Raw genomic sequence first — 18,948 nt, 5'->3', positions numbered from 1 at the left:
CTCGCGTAGCGTTGCCGCCATTATGGAATGTGATCTGCTGAATTCATCCAGTCAAGTCAACATGACGACTACAAATCAGCTGTGGAAAAAACGAAAACAGTGTTTTGCAATAAATTGTAATAACTATCAAAGTACATGTCCAGAGCTTGCCTTTCATCGGTTCCTCAAACATTCTGACAGGTCACAAAAGTGTTGAAATCGAAATTTACTGGACCTGTCAGTGCTATCTAACAGGCTAACAGCTGTTCACAAAAGATCCTGACGGGTAATTGTTTGTTAGCAGGAGCAGGAATGGCTCTGAGACTTGTTGATGTGGCGTTCATTTGTCCTGTACACAGAAAGGCATCACATCACAGCCATATACTGATGGAAGATGTCCCAGGCGACACTGCGTCTTCTTTCAAACATAGGGTATGTAATAGTTTATATTTCTAGTGTGTTTTTCAGGTCGTGGTGGTCATGTGACGGCTCTAACTCTGTACAGTTTGAGTGTGAATACTGGGCTGTGGCCTCTGGTCTGATGTTTAATAACACAGACAAGACCAACTGTGGGGACCCTATCTACCGTGACACCTTCCTGCTGCAGGTCACACACACACCAGGTCACACACACACCAGGTCACACACACCTCCCAGGAGAGTAACCAGGTCACACACACACCTCCCAGGAGAGTGACCAGGTCACACACACACCTCCCAGGAGAGTGACCAGGTCAGGAGAGTAACCAGGTCACACACACACCTTCCAGGAGAGTAACCAGGTCACACACACTCCTCCCAGGAGAGTAACCAGGTCACACACACACCTCCCAGGAGAGTAACCAGGTCACACACACACCTCCCAGGAGAGTAACCAGGTCACACACACACCTCCCAGGAGAGTAACCAGGTCACACACACACCTCCCAGGAGAGTAACCAGGTCACACACACTCCTCCCAGGAGAGTAACCAGGTCACACACACACCTTCCAGGAGAGTAACCAGGTCACACACACACCTTCCAGGAGAGTAACCAGGTCATCATCAACGCTGATCTGGTCAGGGACGAGCACAGCTCTGCGAGGGAGACTTCTGATGGTGGAGCAGTCGGTGACCAGGGGGAGGAGCCAATGGACCAGTCAGATACTGATAACCTGGGCGTTCATGGTGACTTATCTGTGGTACCTCTATACTTTTAGGGTACTCTGATGGAGAAGTTACTCAGTTTTTTATACCATACACTATATGCATTGCAATGATAAAAACACAAAAACATAAAACACAATATGTTTTATTACCCATCAAGAAGAGCCAATTGACTGTTCCATCACCCCCTGTAGTAAACCTGATGGTGTGAATCTGGGTGGTCAGGGAGTGCTCAGCTGATCCAGGACCAGCTATCCAGGATATCAGGTGAGAGGAGGGGCATGTCTGGACAATTCTGACTGAAGATGAGCCCCCTGAGAACCTCTACAGCAGGGCTGTTCAGCTCAGGCCCTGCAGATGGTGCTACTGGTCAATTCACTTACATTCATTTGTAATAGATGTAGTGATGTGTTGAATCTTGACTTGATTTGTATTTTGTTCTTTCAGAGCGGTGATGCTGAGCTGCTGTCTCTTGTTAACCCCAGAGGGAGTCCTTCCACAGCGTGCGCTGGCCTGCTGAGTGGGATGACACCACCGATATCAGTGCCTAAACAGAACTGACCATGATGGCCATGTACTAGTTTACACAGCTGAGTATGTAGGTAGTAAGGGTGTAGAAGTATAGTCATGTACTAGTTTACACAGCTGAGTATGTAGGTAGTAAGGGTGAAGAAGTATAGTCATGTACTAGTTTACACAGCTGAGTATGTAGGTAGTAAGGGTGTAGAAGTATAGTCATGTACTAGTTTACACAGCTGAGTATGTAGGTAGTAAGGGTGTAGAAGTATAGTCATGTACTAGTTTACACAGCTGAGTATGTAGGTAGTACGGGTGTAGAAGTATAGTCATGTACTAGTTTACACAGCTGAGTGTGTACTGTAGGTAGTAAGGGTGTAGAAGTATAGTCATGTACTAGTTTACACAGCTGAGTATGTAGGTAGTAAGGGTGTAGAAGTATAGTCATGTACTAGTTTACACAGCTGAGTATGTAGGTAGTAAGGGTGTAGAAGTATAGTCATGTACTAGTTTACACAGCTGAGTATGTAGGTAGTAAGGGTGTAGAAGTATAGTCATGTACTAGTTTACACAGCTGAGTATGTAGGTAGTAAGGGTGTAGAAGTATAGTCATGTACTAGTTTACACAGCTGAGTATGTAGGTAGTAAGGGTGTAGAAGTATAGTCATGTACTAGTTTACACAGCTGAGTATGTAGGTAGTAAGGGTGTAGAAGTATAGTCATGTACTAGTTTACACAGCTGAGTATGTAGGTAGTAAGGGTGTAGAAGTATAGTCATGTACTAGTTTACACAGCTGAGTATGTAGGTAGTAAGGGTGTAGAAGTATAGTCATGTACTAGTTTAAACAGCTGAGTATGTAGGTAGTAAGGGTGTAGAAGTATAGTCATGTACTAGTTTACACAGCTGAGTATGTAGGTAGTAAGGGTGTAGAAGTATAGGCATGTACTAGTTTACACAGCTGAGTATGTAGGTAGTAAGGGTGTAGAAGTATAGTCATGTACTAGTTTACACAGCTGAGTATGTAGGTAGTAAGGGTGTAGAAGTATAGTCATGTGAAGAGTGTAATACAGTAGATGTCCCTGATGATCCATGGTGCACATTTCTGAGTTACAAACAGCACACTGATCTCAACCCAGGAGAAAAGGGCCTTAAAGTACCCAGCCTGATACAGGGTGATCTAATCACAGCCCTGGCAAATAACATTGGAAAAAACATCACCTCACTTATACAGATGGCTTGTGGGGGGGGGGGTATTTACCCGTAGCAGGAAGGCTCTGGGTGAGTGCAGCAGAGTGGTGTGTGACAGGAAGACGTGGTAATAGGCGCTCATCTACATGCAACATTTCAAAGTTCCAATCCCGCCTCCTCCTGATGACATGTTGAAGTGTCCTTGGGCAAGACACTGAACCCCAAATTGCTCCCAATGAGCAGGCTAGCACCTTGCATGGCAGCTACCACCATTGGTGTGTGAATGGGTGAATGAGAGAGGCCTTCATTGTAAATTGCTTTGGATAAAAGCGCTAAATAAGTGCAGAACATTTCCCATTTCCCATAGTCATTGATTACTCCCAGGTATTAAAGTGAGTGGCCTGGTGGCATGATAGCAGGCCTGAAGGTCCCATGCTGCTCCCCTCCTACCTCCCAGACACAGCTCCTTCATCCTACCTCCCAGACACAGCTCCTTCATCCTACCTCCCAGACACAGCTCCTTCATCCTACCTCCCAGACACAGCTCCTCCATCCTACCTCCCAGACACAGCTCCTCCATCCTACCTCCCAGACACAGCTCCTTCATGGTCCCATGCTCCTCCATCCTACCTCCCAGACACAGCTCCTCCATCCTACCTCCCAGACACAGCTCCTTCATGGTCCCATGCTCCTCCATCCTACCTCCCAGACACAGCTCCTCCATCCTACCTCCCAGACACAGCTCCTCCATCCTACCTCCCAGACACAGCTCCTCCATCCTACCTCCCAGACACAGCTCCTCCATCCCACCTCCCAGACACAGCTCCTCCATCCCACCTCCCAGACACAGCTCCTCCATCCTACCTCCCAGACACAGCTCCTTCATGGTCCCATGCTCCTCCATCCTACCTCCCAGACACAGCTCCTTCATGGTCCCATGCTCCTCCATCCTACCTCCCAGACACAGCTCCTTCATGGTCCCATGCTCCTCCATCCTACCTCCCAGACACAGCTCCTCCATCCTACCTCCCAGACACAGCTCCTCCATCCTACCTCCCAGACACAGCTCCTCCATCCTACCTCCCAGACACAGCTCCTCCATCCTACCTCCCAGACACAGCTCCTCCATCCTACCTCCCAGACACAGCTCCTCCATCCTACCTCCCAGACACAGCTCCTCCATTCTACCTCCCAGACACAGCTCATCCATCCCACCTCCCAGACACAGCTCCTTCATGGTCCCATGCTCCTCCATCCTCCCTCCCAGACACAGCTCCTCCATTCTACCTCCCAGACACAGCTCCTCCATCCTACCTCCCAGACACAGCTCCTCCATCCTACCTCCCAGACACAGCTCCTCCATCCTACCTCCCAGACACAGCTCCTCCATCCTACCTCCCAGACACAGCTCCTCCATCCTACCTCCCAGACACAGCTCCTCCATTCTACCTCCCAGACACAGCTCATCCATCCCACCTCCCAGACACAGCTCCTTCATGGTCCATGCTCCTCCATCCTACCTCCCAGACACAGCTCCTGGGTGTTACTGAAGAATGCTAGTCTAGACAAGTTATAGCTTGTATGTAAATATGGGTATGAACATTGATGAAATAGAAGTGTAGGTATGTAGAAGTGTAGGTATGTAAATATGTGTGAAGATAGATTTCTATGAAACTCGAATTTCTGTGGACATTAAATTCAGTGAAAAAAAATGAAAACCTTGTGTGAAGTTGTACCTTAAGTAAACCTGTGTGGATGGAGCTGTATCAGCTGTATTGAATGAGTAACTTGTATAGTATTTGTGCAGATTTAATTGTATATTTTCATGAAGATAAAATAAAGAGAGGTCGTAGTGGGAATTCCTGATGATTCATTATTTAGAAAATGCAAGTGTCAACATGAAAACGTGCAAAAGTTAAAAAGTGACAGCTATAGAGGAACAATAGCCATTTGTTAAAATAGATATAATTCTGGAGGCTTTATAAGATAAATAAATAGATATTATTCTGGAGGCTATATAAGATAAATAAATAGATATAATTCTGGAGGCGATATAAGATAAATAAATAGATATTATTCTGGAGGCTATATAAGATAAATAAATAGATATAATTCTGGAGGCGATATAAGATAAATAAATAGATATTATTCTGGAGGCTATATAAGATAAATAAATAGATATTATTCTGGAGGCTATATAAGATAAATAAATAGATATTATTCTGGAGGCTATATAAGATAAATAAATAGATATAATTCTGGAGGCGATATAAGATAAATAAATAGATATTATTCTGGAGGCTATATAAGATAAATAAATAGATATAATTCTGGAGGCGATATAAGATAAATAAATAGATATTATTCTGGAGGCTATATAAGATAAATAAATAGATATTATTCTGGAGGCTATATAAGACGGAAAGCGCTCAGACGCTGGGAAAGCGCTAGGTGGGCGTGTCCTCATATATAGGAAGCGCTAGGTGGGCGTGGACTCATATATAGGAAGCGCTAGGTGGGCGTGGCCTCATATATAGGAAGCGCTAGGTGGGCGTGGCCTCATATAAAGGCTTTAATTAGCCCACAGCTCCGGACTCCCGATGGAGAAATGACGGGAGAGCATTAGGGCCAACAACGGAATTGTTTTTTTTAAGCTTCTGACTTTAAAGTCAGAATTTCTGAGAAAAAAGTCAGAAATAACTTCTGAGATTAAAGTCAGAATTTCAGAGAAAAAAACTCAGAATTTCAGAGAAAAAAGTCAAAAGTAATTTCTGAGAAAAAAGTCAGAATTTCTGACTTTAAACTCGGAAGCTTAAAAAAAAAAACTCCGTTGTTGGCCCTAATGCTCTTCCGTAGGAAATGGACCTATCAAATTTCAACTGCTTTTGCAATTTAAATAAACATGCTGTCACTTTGTGAAACTATTCTATGGTAACAATAAACACTCAGAAGACAGGGAAACTGTGTCATACCCTTCAGACTTATTTTATCTTCCAGTATTTTATAGTTTATGCAAATTTTGGTTTTATTTTGGTTGACATGTTCATCAATAAGGGTATATAGGATGTAAATATGATTGGTTGTACGTTGTTTTGGTATGAATCCAATTTGGCTTTTGCTCAAGACATTGTGCTTGGTAAGGAAGTTCAGAAGTCTGGCATTATACATCCGTGTTCAAAATACTAGGCCTACAGAAAACCTTCCCCAGATTACTGTTCACACATATGCCCGGCTAATTATTTCAAATTTGTAAAATTTGTTTACGTTTTTATAGATTGGGGTTATGAGTCCATGATTCCAGATGTCAGGAAAATAACCTACACTCAGGACCAAATTGAATAGGCCTATTTTTAATATAGCCAATTGGTTCCATAGCAGAATCAATCTCCCATCTTTGCAGTCAGGTGAACATAAACCTTGTGTCAAGTTTTACCTTTTGTAAACCTGTGTGGATGTGCCTGTATATTGAATGAGTAAATTGTACAGTATTTGTGCAGATTTAATTATATATTTTCATGAAGATAAAATAAAGAGTGAGACCGTAATAGTGGGAATTCCTGATGATTTATTATTTAGTAAATGCAAGTTTCAACATGAACCAGGCCAGGTCAAGCCTGGCTTATGTGCGTGGCTGGCTTGTTTCTGTTCACGACTGGTAGGACGGAAGCTAGTCATGTCACTGCCAATGTCAGCTGTGAATTGAAATTACATTAAATAATTAAGTTAAATTAAGATAGGTCTTGTTGCCTGGACGCATCAGTTACAATGCTAATCCAGCACAATAAGAGCGGGATAGCCAGTTAGCTCATGAGCTCACAACAACTAGCAGCAGCTTCCATAACATTAATGGTAGCGGTCAGTTGCTAAAGCAGTTACACTGATGATAACATAAAGTCATCCCCAACGGGAACCCCGGTCTCCTGGGTGGGAGTCCAATGCTCTGACCACTACTCTACTTGTGCAGTGGAGAACTGCAGGTTGATTTTGGTGTCCTTCTTGATTTTGGTGTGCTGGGACTACTGCCTCTTGTGGTGCCAACAGAGAAATGCAGGCCAACATTGTCCGCAGTAACGGAGGGAGGGAGGGAGTGATAACCGGACAAACGCTATACAGTAGGCCTACTAGGTGCGCTGGCTTACAGCCACGCAAAAAAAAGCATCAATAGATTATAGGGCTGCTCGATTATGACAAAAATCATAATCACGATTATTTTGATTGATATTGAGATCACGATTATTTAACACGATTATTCATTTAATTTATTTATTTTTAATCAACATTTTCTTAACATATCAAATTATACATTGACTTTGATAACAATTAATTTATTAAATGTTGACTGGCTTTTCTTTTTAACAATGTTCTTTGGATTAGATAAATTTCTCCCATGGGAGACAAATTGTGAACCTTGACCTTGATAAATAAATAAAAGTGCCAAAACTGATAAATAAAGAAGCTTCAAAGCCTTCAAAACCACCACAGAAGAAGACTACCTCGGAAAAATAATTTCACTATGACAGAACATGTCTAAATAAGTTATTTAATGGTAGCGCCGAGGCTTCAAAACCCAGCATTTGTTAAAATAGACCCAGATCACGAAGCATTCTCATTACTGTCTCTTTTAAATGGTAAATGGACTGCACTTATATAGCGCTTTTCCACCTTAGCGGCACTCAAAGTGCTTTACAATGGCCTCTCATTCACACACCAATAGAGGCAGCTGCCATGCAAGGTGCTAACCTGCTCATTGGGAGCAATTTGGGGTTAGGTGTCTTGCTCAAGGACACTTCGACATGTGGACAGTCAGAGCCGGGATTCGAACCGCTGACCCTTCGATCATTGAACGATCCGCTCTACCAACTGAGCTACAGCCGCCCCAACTCAAGGCCATATTTCTGCTTCCACAAAGTTCTGTAATCCAACAGATGTGAATAAGTCCTTCCAGCTATGATAAGGTAGCCCTTGTGAAACTGGAAATGACGGGTTCTGTACAAACAAGAAGTGTTGTTCCTATCCTTTCTGGGTGAAATGTTGTTTTGGCAAAATGCTGTTGTGATTTCACGAAATGTGTTTTTACCAAATGTTTGGTAAAATGGTGTTGTGTTTTGGTGAAATGTGTTTTGGCAAAATGTTGTGTTTTTGCCAAATGTCATTGTGTTTTCATCAAATGTCATTGTGTTTTGCAAAATGTCGTGTTTTTCTAAATGTTGTTTTGTGAAATGTCGTGTTTTGGAACTGTGTTTTTGCAAAATGTGTTGCGAAATGTCATTGTGTTTTGCACTTCAGGGCCACTGCAATTTTGTAATGCTTAGCTGTTTTCAATGTTTAAATATGATTGATGCACTTCACATGTTTTATAGTAATTTTAAATAAACATATGAATTCAGTTATTTTATTTTTTGCACAGGTCATCATAAGAAACTGCTTAAATAGCTTACTTGTATAAATAAGAGTTAATAATACTTTATCTTCCTTGACTTGAATCAGTCATGACAATTCTAGAATTCAACCATACTGTAAGATTGTCTCACAATGATACTATGACATCATATTTGAACACAATGATACTATGACAACCACATTCTAGATCATAGTTAAATTTTGCTCCATCAGTGGTCAGTGGCGTTTTGAAGTGGTTGGTGTATGCAATGAAATCCAGTGCTCCTAACTTCTCCATGGCTTCCCTGTACGTTGGGGATCTGCACCCCGATGTGACAGAGGCCATGCTGTGTGATTTGTTTAGCCCCATGGGGATGATCCATTCTATCCGGGTGTGTAGAGACAGGATCACCAGGCGCTCCTTACGGTATGCGTATGTCAACTTCCAGCAGCCAGCTGACGCCAAACGTGCTCTTGACACCTTGAGCTACGACACCGTCATGGGCCGACAGCTCCGGATCACGTGGTCTCTACCCCACCGTACCCTGAGGGGCAATGAAGTTGGTAACATCTTCCTGAAGGGTTTGGAGAAGACCATCGACAGCCAGGCCCTGTATGACACCTTCTCCGCCTTCGGCACCGTCCTCTCCTGTAAAGTGGAGAGTGACGAGAACGGCTCCAAGGGGTTCGGCTTTGTGCACTTTGAGGCTCCGGAGGACGCTGAGAGGGCCATCAAGAGAATGAATGGCATGCTCCTCAACGACAAGAAGGTGTTTGTTGGCCCTTTCAAACCAAGCAAGGAACGAGAGGCCGAGCTGGGCGTCCGAACCAAAAAGTTCACCGGCATCAATCTCTATGTAAAGAACTTGGAAGAAGAGATCGATGACGTGCAACTGAGGAAGGAGTTCTCTCTCTTTGGTACTGTAATCAGTGCCAAAGTCGTGATGGAGCGCGGCCGCAGCAAGGGCTTTGGATTTGTGCGTCTGTCCTCCCCTGAGGAGGCCACCCAGGCCATCGCAGGGATGAATGGACGCATCCTGGCCACCAAGCCCCTGTATGTGGCCCTGGCCCGGCCCAAGAAACAGCCACGGGTGTATCTAGCCAACGGGTACATGCAGCGAATTGCCGCCATGCATCCCACGCCTGACCTTGAGATCAAGCTGTCTGCACTGCCCTCTGGATCCTCCATGGCTGCCATCCCTCGGGCGTCCGTCCAGTGTGTTTCCGCCCAGACCATGGGCCCTCGTCCGACCTCTGACCCCCCAGCCCTTGTGCATCCTGCTGTCCACCCGCTGAGCGAGGAGTCTCGGACAACCTCCATTCTGGCTGCCACTCCACCACAGCAGCGGAAACAGATGCTGGGTGAGTGTAGTGGTCTGATTGACTGTTCACTGTTAATTGTCTGTTTCATTGCCAGTTGTCTGCCACCTGTAAAGATTGTGCCCCCTGTTAACTTAAATTAACCATCCAATTTTCCCCTCAAGAACACAACACTGATGCTTGGTCCAGCCAACATGGGACCATTTCTGGATACCAAAAGGTAAGTAGCCCCCCTAAAAGTTTATATTTCATATACCATCTAAGTATGGTCAGTCAGGTTTATCTGGTTTTGCACACTCTTGGACCTCGACCCACCCTATATTAAGACCAGATAACTCTTTTATTGTCAGGCCACTGTAAAGGTTCTCAGGATCTTGTCATTTCTCAATATCCATACTCAATTTCAGACAATAGCTAAGTTTAAGAGGGAGAACCTCAAGGGTCAAGCTCAGGATTTTCTTACATACCATAAGCAATGAGCATATTCAATATCCAATATTGGATTAGCTTCAGCGACGTCCTTTTTCATTAAAACAGAAAACTCCACCTCTGATGGCCTCCCCATCAATGGAGGATGAGGTCAACGACCTGGCGCTGCAGCTGGAGGCCAAGCTGAGCCCCCCTCGCCTCAGGGAGAGTGGGAAGACGGGATTTTGGCCTTGTGTTGCCCCTGCGCCAACTCCATCTACTGGCCTGGCACTGGAGGCAGAGGGCAGGCCTCTGAGGAAGGACAGAGAGACAGGGCACTCCTGCTCCTACATCCGTGCTCCTGTGAGTGCCCTTAAGCCTGCTCCCCCTCTGATGGCCTCTCCAACAATGGAGGATGAGGTGAACGACCTGGCACTGCAGCTAGAGACCAAGCTGAGCCCCCCTCGCCTCAGGGAGAGGGGGAAGACAGGTTTTTGGTCTTGTGTGGCTCCTACATCCACTCCAACAATCGGCCAGGCACTGAAGGCAGAGGACAAGCCTCTGAGGCAGGAAAGACAGACGGGGCACTCCTGCTTCTTCACCTGTGCTCCTGTTGGTGCCTATAAACCTGCTCTGCCTCTGATGGCCTCCCCAACAATTGAGGAGGAGGTCAACGACCTGGCACAGCAGATGGAGGCCAAGCTCGTGTTGAGCCCCCCTCTAGTCAGAAAGCAGGTTGGAGCTAACCTTACTCCCGTCAGTGCCCCTGCCAGCACAACGTCCGACACCGTGGCTGCCATTAAACCCGCTCCACCTGTCATGGCCTCCCCAAGAACCGAGGATGAGGTCAACGACCGAGCACTGCAGCTCGAGATGAAGCTGAGCCCCCTTTGCCTCACAGAGAGTGAGAAGATGGGTTTTTGGCCTTGTGTTGCCCCTGTATCAACTCCAACTATGGGCCTGACACTGAAGACAGAGGACAAGCCTCTGACGAATGAGAGACAGACAGGGCTGTCCTGCTCCTCTAAACGTGCACTGAGAGGCTCGGGACGACCTGTTCATGAACAGGAATGGGGTGAGGTCAAAACAGCCTGGACAGCCATTTTGTTTTTTGATGCTCTTCCGGTAGTAGCTGTGCAGGTTAAACAATGTTCATTTTGTGATTTCAGATATGAAGGACATGAACATTCAGCTGAACCCTGCCTTCGTGAGCTCAGGCTTCATTATTCAGCTGGTCGCTGCCCCTTCAGCCCAAAAAGAGCTGGTAAAGTCTCTTTAGAATGTGATAGAACGTTCTGGGCTGAATTACACTTTCAGGGGGGTAATCCACTGAACATTTTATTGTTGTCTGTTTTCACAGATTTGACAGATCCAGTTCCGTATGCTTGCCTGCATGTCAGTTGTACTGTAGACTGTGTGTGCAAGTTCAGTGTACTGGGGCTCCAGGAGACAACGCACAACAACAACAACAACACCATACACATACACACACTATAAATTAAATACATATAGATTCTGAAATGGTACCATCTATATATAAAATAAATACCTGAAGATTCTGAAATGTACTGGTCCATCTATGTATAAATATATGAAGAGTACGAAATGGTACCAGTTCATCTATATATATAAATATATGAAGATTCTGAAACGTTGCAGCAGTCCATATTCTCTCAGTCACAAACAGTTGGCTGGCAGAACAAATATGCTGTGTTGGTTAATTTATACTCAGTCGACAAGTGTTGTATGACAAATATATGTTGACAAAAAAAAAATGTCGACCAACATTTAGCATTTATACTTCAGCGAAGTGTCTGATCACCTCCATGGTAACTTGCAGACGCGTGGCTGATTGATCCGTAGCAACGAACGTGCCTTCTATCCAGCTATGCAATCACAGCTGTGCGACGAATGTGACGGCGTCTGCGACATTAGAAAGTTTGGTAGGTGCAAGACACCCCTGTCCGACACAAAAAAGTGTCGACAGTGACGTCATTTAATTTCTACTAAAATATCATATTGTACAATGACACTGAAATGGTAGTTTTATTGATTTTTGTTCAGAAACAATTGTCACGCGTTAGGGCTTTTTATTTTTATTTTCAGAGTTTACCCTGCCTTTAAAGATACACCGAAAGGGAGGTTGGAGAACATCTTGTTTCCGTACTTTGACGTATTTCCGCCTGAAATGGGCTGCAAGGGCGGGACATACGCTTAGATGAATTTCACTGGAACGTTATCGAGTGGGCGGGATATTCAACACTTGAGGCTGCAGAGTAGTTGACGTTTTGATTGACAGAGTGGATGTCGTGAGATTATTGCCTAAAATCTAAGGTACCTGGTGTCGTAATGGCACGTGACCTACCGTTTTCCAGGAAGTAAGAAATTATATACTTTGATATAAGATTACAACAAAAGTAGAATTTTTTTTTTTTTTTTGTATACATCGTTGAATAGGTGAACACTATGACCAATTATGTGAACCAAAATGGGACAGAATGCTTTTTTCATTTCTATGTGACTTTAAAGTCGCACCAAAATGGATGTTAGGAATCATCTAGCTTCCGTAGTTTGACGTATTTCCACCTGAAACAGGCTGTAAGGGCGGGACATTCGTTTGGCCGAATTCCATTGGAACGTAGTCAAGCGGGCGGGATATTCAACTCTTGAGGCGGGACATGTTATGTTATGTTATGTTATTTTTATTTATAATGCGCACCCTCAACCAACTGTTACATCAGCCCGGGGCGCAGCCCAGGTACAAAGGGAGACAAACAAAAACAAAGGACTGCAAACGAACAGATTAACAAGAAACGCCAGGAATTGAGTGGCTGGCTGCTGTCGGGCGTAGCGCCGCCATCATGCTTCCTAACAAAACGCTTCACAATACAAATAACAGATAAAAGGGAGAAAGAGCGACATACAAAATGCAATACGACAATTACAACATACAAAATACAGTACAAGGCAAATACAATGAGACAAACAAAAACAAAGGACTGCAAACGAACAGATTAACAAGAAAGGTACAAAGGGAGACAAACAAAAACAAAGGACTGAGATAGAAAAAATACAAGAGCAGGAGCAAGCAACAAAAGCGTCTGCTCTGAACGAAGCAATACGACAATTACAACATACAAAATACAGTACAAGGCAAATACAATGAGAGGGAATACACAGAAAAAAGAAGAACTACAAAGTAAGAGGAGATAGAAAAATACAAGAGCAGGAGCAAGCAACAAAAGCGTCTGCTCTGAACGAAAGCCGGAAGAGAGCAGCCATACATACGTTTAGACATAACGTTTAAAGGAATTTATTTTGTTTTGATTGACAGGGTGGATGTCGTGGGATTATTGGCCTAAAATCTAAGGTACTTGGTGTCGTAATGGCACGTGACCTACCGTTTTCCAGGAAGTAAGAAATTATATACTTTGATATAAGATTACAATAAAAGTAGAATTTTGTAAAAAAAATAAAATAATTGGCATACATCGTTGAATAGGTGAACACTATGACCAAGTATGTGACCCAAAATGGGACAGAATGCATTTGCCATTTCGGTGCAACTTTAAGAATAGCCTTCTCTCACATGGGACAGCTAGGCTGGCATGCACAAAAACTATAGTACCACCTGGTGGAGGTGGGGGTACACATGTTTGTGTCTGTGCCAGTAGCCAAGTGGAGCCTCCGATCTTGGGAAGTTCGCCTCACCAGGTAGCGTTGGACAGGTAGGGTTGGACAGGTAGCGTTGGACAGGTAGCGTTGGACAGGTAGCGTTGGACAGGTGGGGTTGGACAGGTAGGGTTGGACAGGTAGCGTTGGACAGGTAGCGTTGGACAGGTAGCGTTGGACAGGTAGGGTTTCACTTTGACAAGCCAAATCTCAAACCAAACCGATCACATGACCGAGGCCTCGTTTGTCATTGATCATGTGCTTCTTGGAAAACAAAGTGAGTTTTGATACGGAACTTCGGTCTCACACGTAACATCACTAGCTGCCATGTAAGGCGATAGCCTGGGAACAATTTGGGCTTCAGTGTCTTGCCCCAGGACACTTCGACATGTGGACAGGAGGAAACGGGATTGGATCAGCCGACCCTTTGGTCATTGGACAATCCACTCTACCTCCTGTGCCACAGATGCCCCACACCAGTCAAAGAGGATTGGATTTGGCCAATGAGTCTTTGGATCATGCCTCCATAGAGGGATCTATAGACTACGTGTTGTCTTGTATTCAAGTCCGATAGTTCACTTGACACAGTTCATAAATAGACAAGAAATCCATAATAAATGTATTTCTGTGGAAATGAATCTGTCTACTGTCTATCTGATATGAATGCATTGTTAAATGCAGGTATGTGATCACCTGCTTCCTCTCCACATGTACCTCTTGAGGTGGGCTGCATACTTTTCCTCAGTGGTTAGTTCATGAAGAACTGCTTCAAAAGGTGCCTGAGACATTACATGTTGGCTTTGCTGCACCATAGTAGCCTACTTCATCCTGCTTAACTTAGACCTGTTGCCCTCATTCGTGGATACTTCTTGTGCCATCTTGTGTGTACTTCCTGAGACAGCTGATGAAATTCAACATGCCAAAGCCAATGATGGGACTCTTTTACACCTCCATCATCGAGTCCATCCTCACCTCCTCTGTATCCATCTGGTTCTCCGCCGCAGCAGATAAAGACGAGGCCAAACTGCAGCGCATTATCTGCTCTGCTGAGAGGGTGATGGGCTGTAAACTGCCCTCGCTACAGGACCTACCCGCCTCCAGGGCCCTGGGGTAAACTGCCCTCGCTACAGGACCTACCCGCCTCCAGGGCCCAGGGGTAAACTGCCCTCGCTACAGGACCTACCCGCCTCCAGGACCCTGGGGTAAACTGCCCTCGCTACAGGACCTACCCGCCTCCAGGGCCCTGGGGTAAACTGCCCTCGCTACAGGACCTACCCGCCTCCAGGGCCCTGGGGTAAACTGCCCTCGCTACAGGACCTACCCGCCTCCAGGGCCCTGGGGTAAACTGCCCTCGCTACAGGACCTACCCGCCTCCAGGACCCTGAACCCTGAGCCAGGCCAGAAGGATGGTGGTCGACCCCTCCCATCCCGGTCACAGTCTCTTTGAACCACTCCCACTATATGTTGGCAGATGAGCTGTATTTCCAGACGTCGCTTTAGCTGGCAGGAAAATCAAGAACAATGTTTAAAATACAGGACGACTGCTAACTGGCTCAAACTCCTGTGGAGTGGAGCTGCATGTGGCTGCGTCAAATAAACCCCTAACTAGGGCTGCTCGATTATGGCTCTCTCGTTTGATAATTCCTTTTTTCGTTTGAAAGCTTCTCTGAGAAAAATGGATTGCTGAATATCCACTTCTTGTAGGATTCCAAATGTTCAATTACTGCACATAAATTCAATAACTGACATAGCACCACCGGGTAACCGCATTTTTACATAGCTTCTATAACATACAGTGACAAAATATTGTCCACACCAAGACTTGAAGGCTTGAACCCAAGAGTTTTGGCATGGGAGGCAGACACCCTATCCACTTGACCACCAAGGATCTGGAAATCCTTTAGTGTCATAGTGTTTTTGATTTGATGTTCTGGGACCACTGCCTCTTGTGGTAGCAACATAGAACTGCAGGTCAACAGCACGACGGAGGAAGCTAGGGAGGGAGGGAAGGAGTGACAACCGGACATTTGCTATCCTTGGTGCGCTGGCTTACAGCCATGCACAAAAAGTGAGTGCATGAGGATGCGCAATCAACTTGACAGTCGAAAATGGCGGCGGCCCGGCTCAGCAGCTCCTCCAGCAGCTGCGCGTATTGGTTCCATAGCAGAACGCATGGAGTGTTACTTCTTGGCATTCCATACTCTTTGCATTCGGTTCCCAACCAGTTGCGTCATATCCGCCGGTCCGGCTAAAATAATCGTCCCACTTCTAAGCAGCGTGCACACTTTTGATGTTAGCGCCGAATTGCATCGTAATAGCGACACGTATATCTAGTAGTTTTAAACCTGCATGTAACCATCTACTACATTTCTATGCGTGCAGATTGATTGTCTCAAAACGCATAAATTATTCAATAAGACGATATATGTCGCATCAACCCAAGCGACAGTGTACAGAGAAGATGACAGGTAAAACTATTGGCACCCACAATGGGACGTTTCACTGTGATGAAGTTCTCGCGTGTTTCTTCCTCCGTCAACTCCCGGAGTACAAGGTAAGAAAGCTGAGACGTCCGGGTGGGAATAAGTCACCCTGCCGTTGTGCTCTTCTACCCGGTACAAACCTGAACCTCTGACCATCTCACCTCTTGGCCTCAGTACTGTGCATGCATGACACCCAGAGGGTTAAGAGAACTCACCACTGTCACGGATATGGGTGCTTGTCAGGCTGTGATGCCACTGTTTATTCCTCTGTGGCCGGGAAATATAATGTATTTTTCCAACTGTTAATAGCTCACCCCCTTATGATGAATGGACTCTCAAACAAGACCTTGTGGAGGTTCTGGTGTTGAAGTAACTCATTGCTGTCACCCTACAGGATGCTGAGATCATCCGGACCCGGGACGCTGCAGAGCTGGCCAAGTGTGACGTTGTTGTGGATGTGGGGGGAGAGTTTGACCCCAAGAGACATCGCTACGACCATCACCAGAGGTAAGATGGGTACAGTACTGTAGATACCGTATTCATCCCCAGGGGACATTGGTGTGTTACAACAGCAGTAACAACAACAAGGCACAACCAGGGACTAATCACAGAAGGTACACAGATCATACAAAATATACAATAAAATACAAGTTTAAGGAGCACAAGAGTGCAATACCTAGTGCCAACCCTGTAAGCCAGTAGGTGATGACATAACATAACACTACATGTTCTTACACTTGTCTGTCTAGCTGACTGTCTAGCTGACTGTAGATTCAAGATTTCTTTGTCACATGTAATGTACGTGTACAGTCACAGGCAGGGCTCTAAGCTAACATGTTTCACTAGGAGCACATGTGCTCCAAAATGAAAACATTTAGGAGCAAAGAAAGACATTTAGGAGCGCAACAAAGAATTTTAAATTACAGATTTTTATTAGCAACACACACATTAGGCCTACTGCCAACAACAATAAACAATAATAACATGCTCACCATAGGAGCTCTCATCCTCTCCTACTATACTATTCCCACACACTTCATCATGTGCATTGGTCCTAATGAAGACTATACTATTCCCACACACTTCATCATGTGCATTGGTCCTAATGAAGACTATACTATTCCCACACACTTCATCATGTGCATTGGTCCTAATGAAGACTATACTATTCCCACACACTTCATCATGTGCATTGGTCCTAATTAAGACTATACTATTCCTACACACTTCATCATGTGCATTGGTCCTAATTAAGACTATACTATTCCCACACACTCATCATGTGCATTGGTCCTATTGAAGACTATGGCCCAATCCCAATACCCCCTTAGCCCTTGGCCCTACCCCAACATTTTGCACGTTCACACGTAGGGTAGTGTGTCCCATTCCTTTTAGCTTCTAGGGCTAGGGAGCATATCGAGGGCTAGTGGACGTTCAACCAGCCCTCCAAAACCAGGGTTTTCAGATGCTGACTTGAAAACGAGGGGTAGATGAAAATTCACACAATGCTTTGCGAACTTAGGCAGGGATATGAAACATAGCTGCTGGTGCCGTGAAAAAACGTGTGAAGAAAGCCCAATATCTTCGCAAATAATCATTCAAAAAATTTAAAATCCGTGGAAAAGCTTCGTTTAATGTAGATGCAAAGGAACATGTCATTGGATCGTTATGACACGTTTTTCAGGAAAACGCTTTTTACGATGTAGACATTTCATTGCGTTTTGATGTGGATCCAGTACTGATAGGCTACGGTGCAATGTTGAATCTAATCCAATCAATAGAACTTTGAGTGACAGTTGATTCGACTCCCCCCGGGCCTCACCCAATTCCTCTCTCTCCTTGGTTCCACTTTGCCTGGCAAAATACGATTGAATGGGCTTCATCATGTGAACGTTGCTGGCGGGCATTCAGCTGCACAGTCGTTTTTGAGTGAGGGCAGCTGAGCTGTCATCGCGCGACATCACGAGAGTTCTGCGCGTTGCAGGTTGCAGTCGTGGGACTTGTCATAAAAAATAAAAAAATAAAAAGTTGTGGGACTTGTAGTTTTGAATACGGGTGCGCGAAACTTTGACTAGTTTGATCCAATTTGCATGGATTTATTTTAGGCAAAAAATGCGAGTGAAATAGTTGAAAACAGTTCTCGCACGTGCTCCTAAATTATTTTTTCTGATCGCACAAAACTATTTTTAGTCGCAAATGCGAGTAAAATGGTGGCACCTTAGAGCCCTGCACAGGGACATGTTGCTGCCGACTCCAGTATAATCTCATATAAGGTCAGTGTGAAGATGCCAGTGGAGATGCGGGGTCTCCTCAGCAGGTGGAGGGATAATTGGGCCCCTACACCCACCCCCCACTGGGGGCTGACATGGGGGCGTCGCCTGCTGTATGTCAGCTCTCTGTACACATGTGTCTGTGGCCCACAGCACCATGTGACTCCACTCACATACCCAGACACCTACAGAGATGTTGATAGGGTAGGGTAGGGGGCTTCTGGGGTGAAGCAATGGCACTGGATTGTACCATGTATTGGGGGGGTTGTACCATGTATTGGGGGGGTTGTACCATGTATTGGGGGGATTGTACCATGTATTGGAGACACAAAGGGAAAATCAATGCATAAATAGGCTGCAGCCTGGATAACAATGCAATAGCAACAGTGCTGTTAAATCTCATCTCATCTATTAATAAAACACTGCTTTTAACTTTTTACTACAGTATGTTTCATTCTAACTGAATAAATTAACGAATGAATGAATGAACTAAATGAAATAATGTACTTAAACATATTTGTTTGTTAATTATTATTTGTAGAAATAAAAGAAATTCGGCTTTCATAACTCACCAGGTTAAAAAAA

The 18,948-nt window shown here is 44.8% G+C and overlaps 2 protein-coding genes across 2 annotated transcripts in view; both read left to right on the top strand.

Moving 5' to 3' along the window:
* Window positions 1-8,506: 8,506 nt before the first annotated feature.
* LOC311328633 (polyadenylate-binding protein 1-like 2) lies at window positions 8,507-9,644 on the top strand (the record flags this gene model as incomplete). The annotated part of the gene is made up of 2 exons (XM_084462576.1): window positions 8,507-9,455; window positions 9,628-9,644. 2 exons carry the CDS (start codon window positions 8,507-8,509, stop codon window positions 9,642-9,644), a joined length of 966 nt encoding a protein of 321 aa, XP_084318702.1.
* Window positions 9,645-15,881: 6,237 nt separating this feature from the next.
* The window catches only part of myg1 (myg1 exonuclease), a 47,431-nt gene continuing 44,364 nt past the window's right edge, over window positions 15,882-18,948 (top strand). The window contains exons 1-2 of the mRNA XM_084462591.1: window positions 15,882-16,164; window positions 16,488-16,600. Of these exons, the coding sequence (XP_084318717.1) occupies window positions 15,901-16,164; window positions 16,488-16,600 (377 nt within the window). The 5' untranslated portion in view covers window positions 15,882-15,900. The remainder of the gene's footprint in view (window positions 16,165-16,487; window positions 16,601-18,948) is intronic.

The sequence above is a fragment of the Borostomias antarcticus genome (assembly GCF_949987555.1).
Source record: "Borostomias antarcticus genome assembly, contig: scaffold_136, whole genome shotgun sequence".
In the NCBI taxonomy this organism is placed as follows: domain Eukaryota; kingdom Metazoa; phylum Chordata; class Actinopteri; order Stomiiformes; family Stomiidae; genus Borostomias; species Borostomias antarcticus.
The sequence above is the reverse complement of the archived record's forward strand: the minus strand, read 5'-3'. Positions and strand labels throughout refer to the sequence as shown.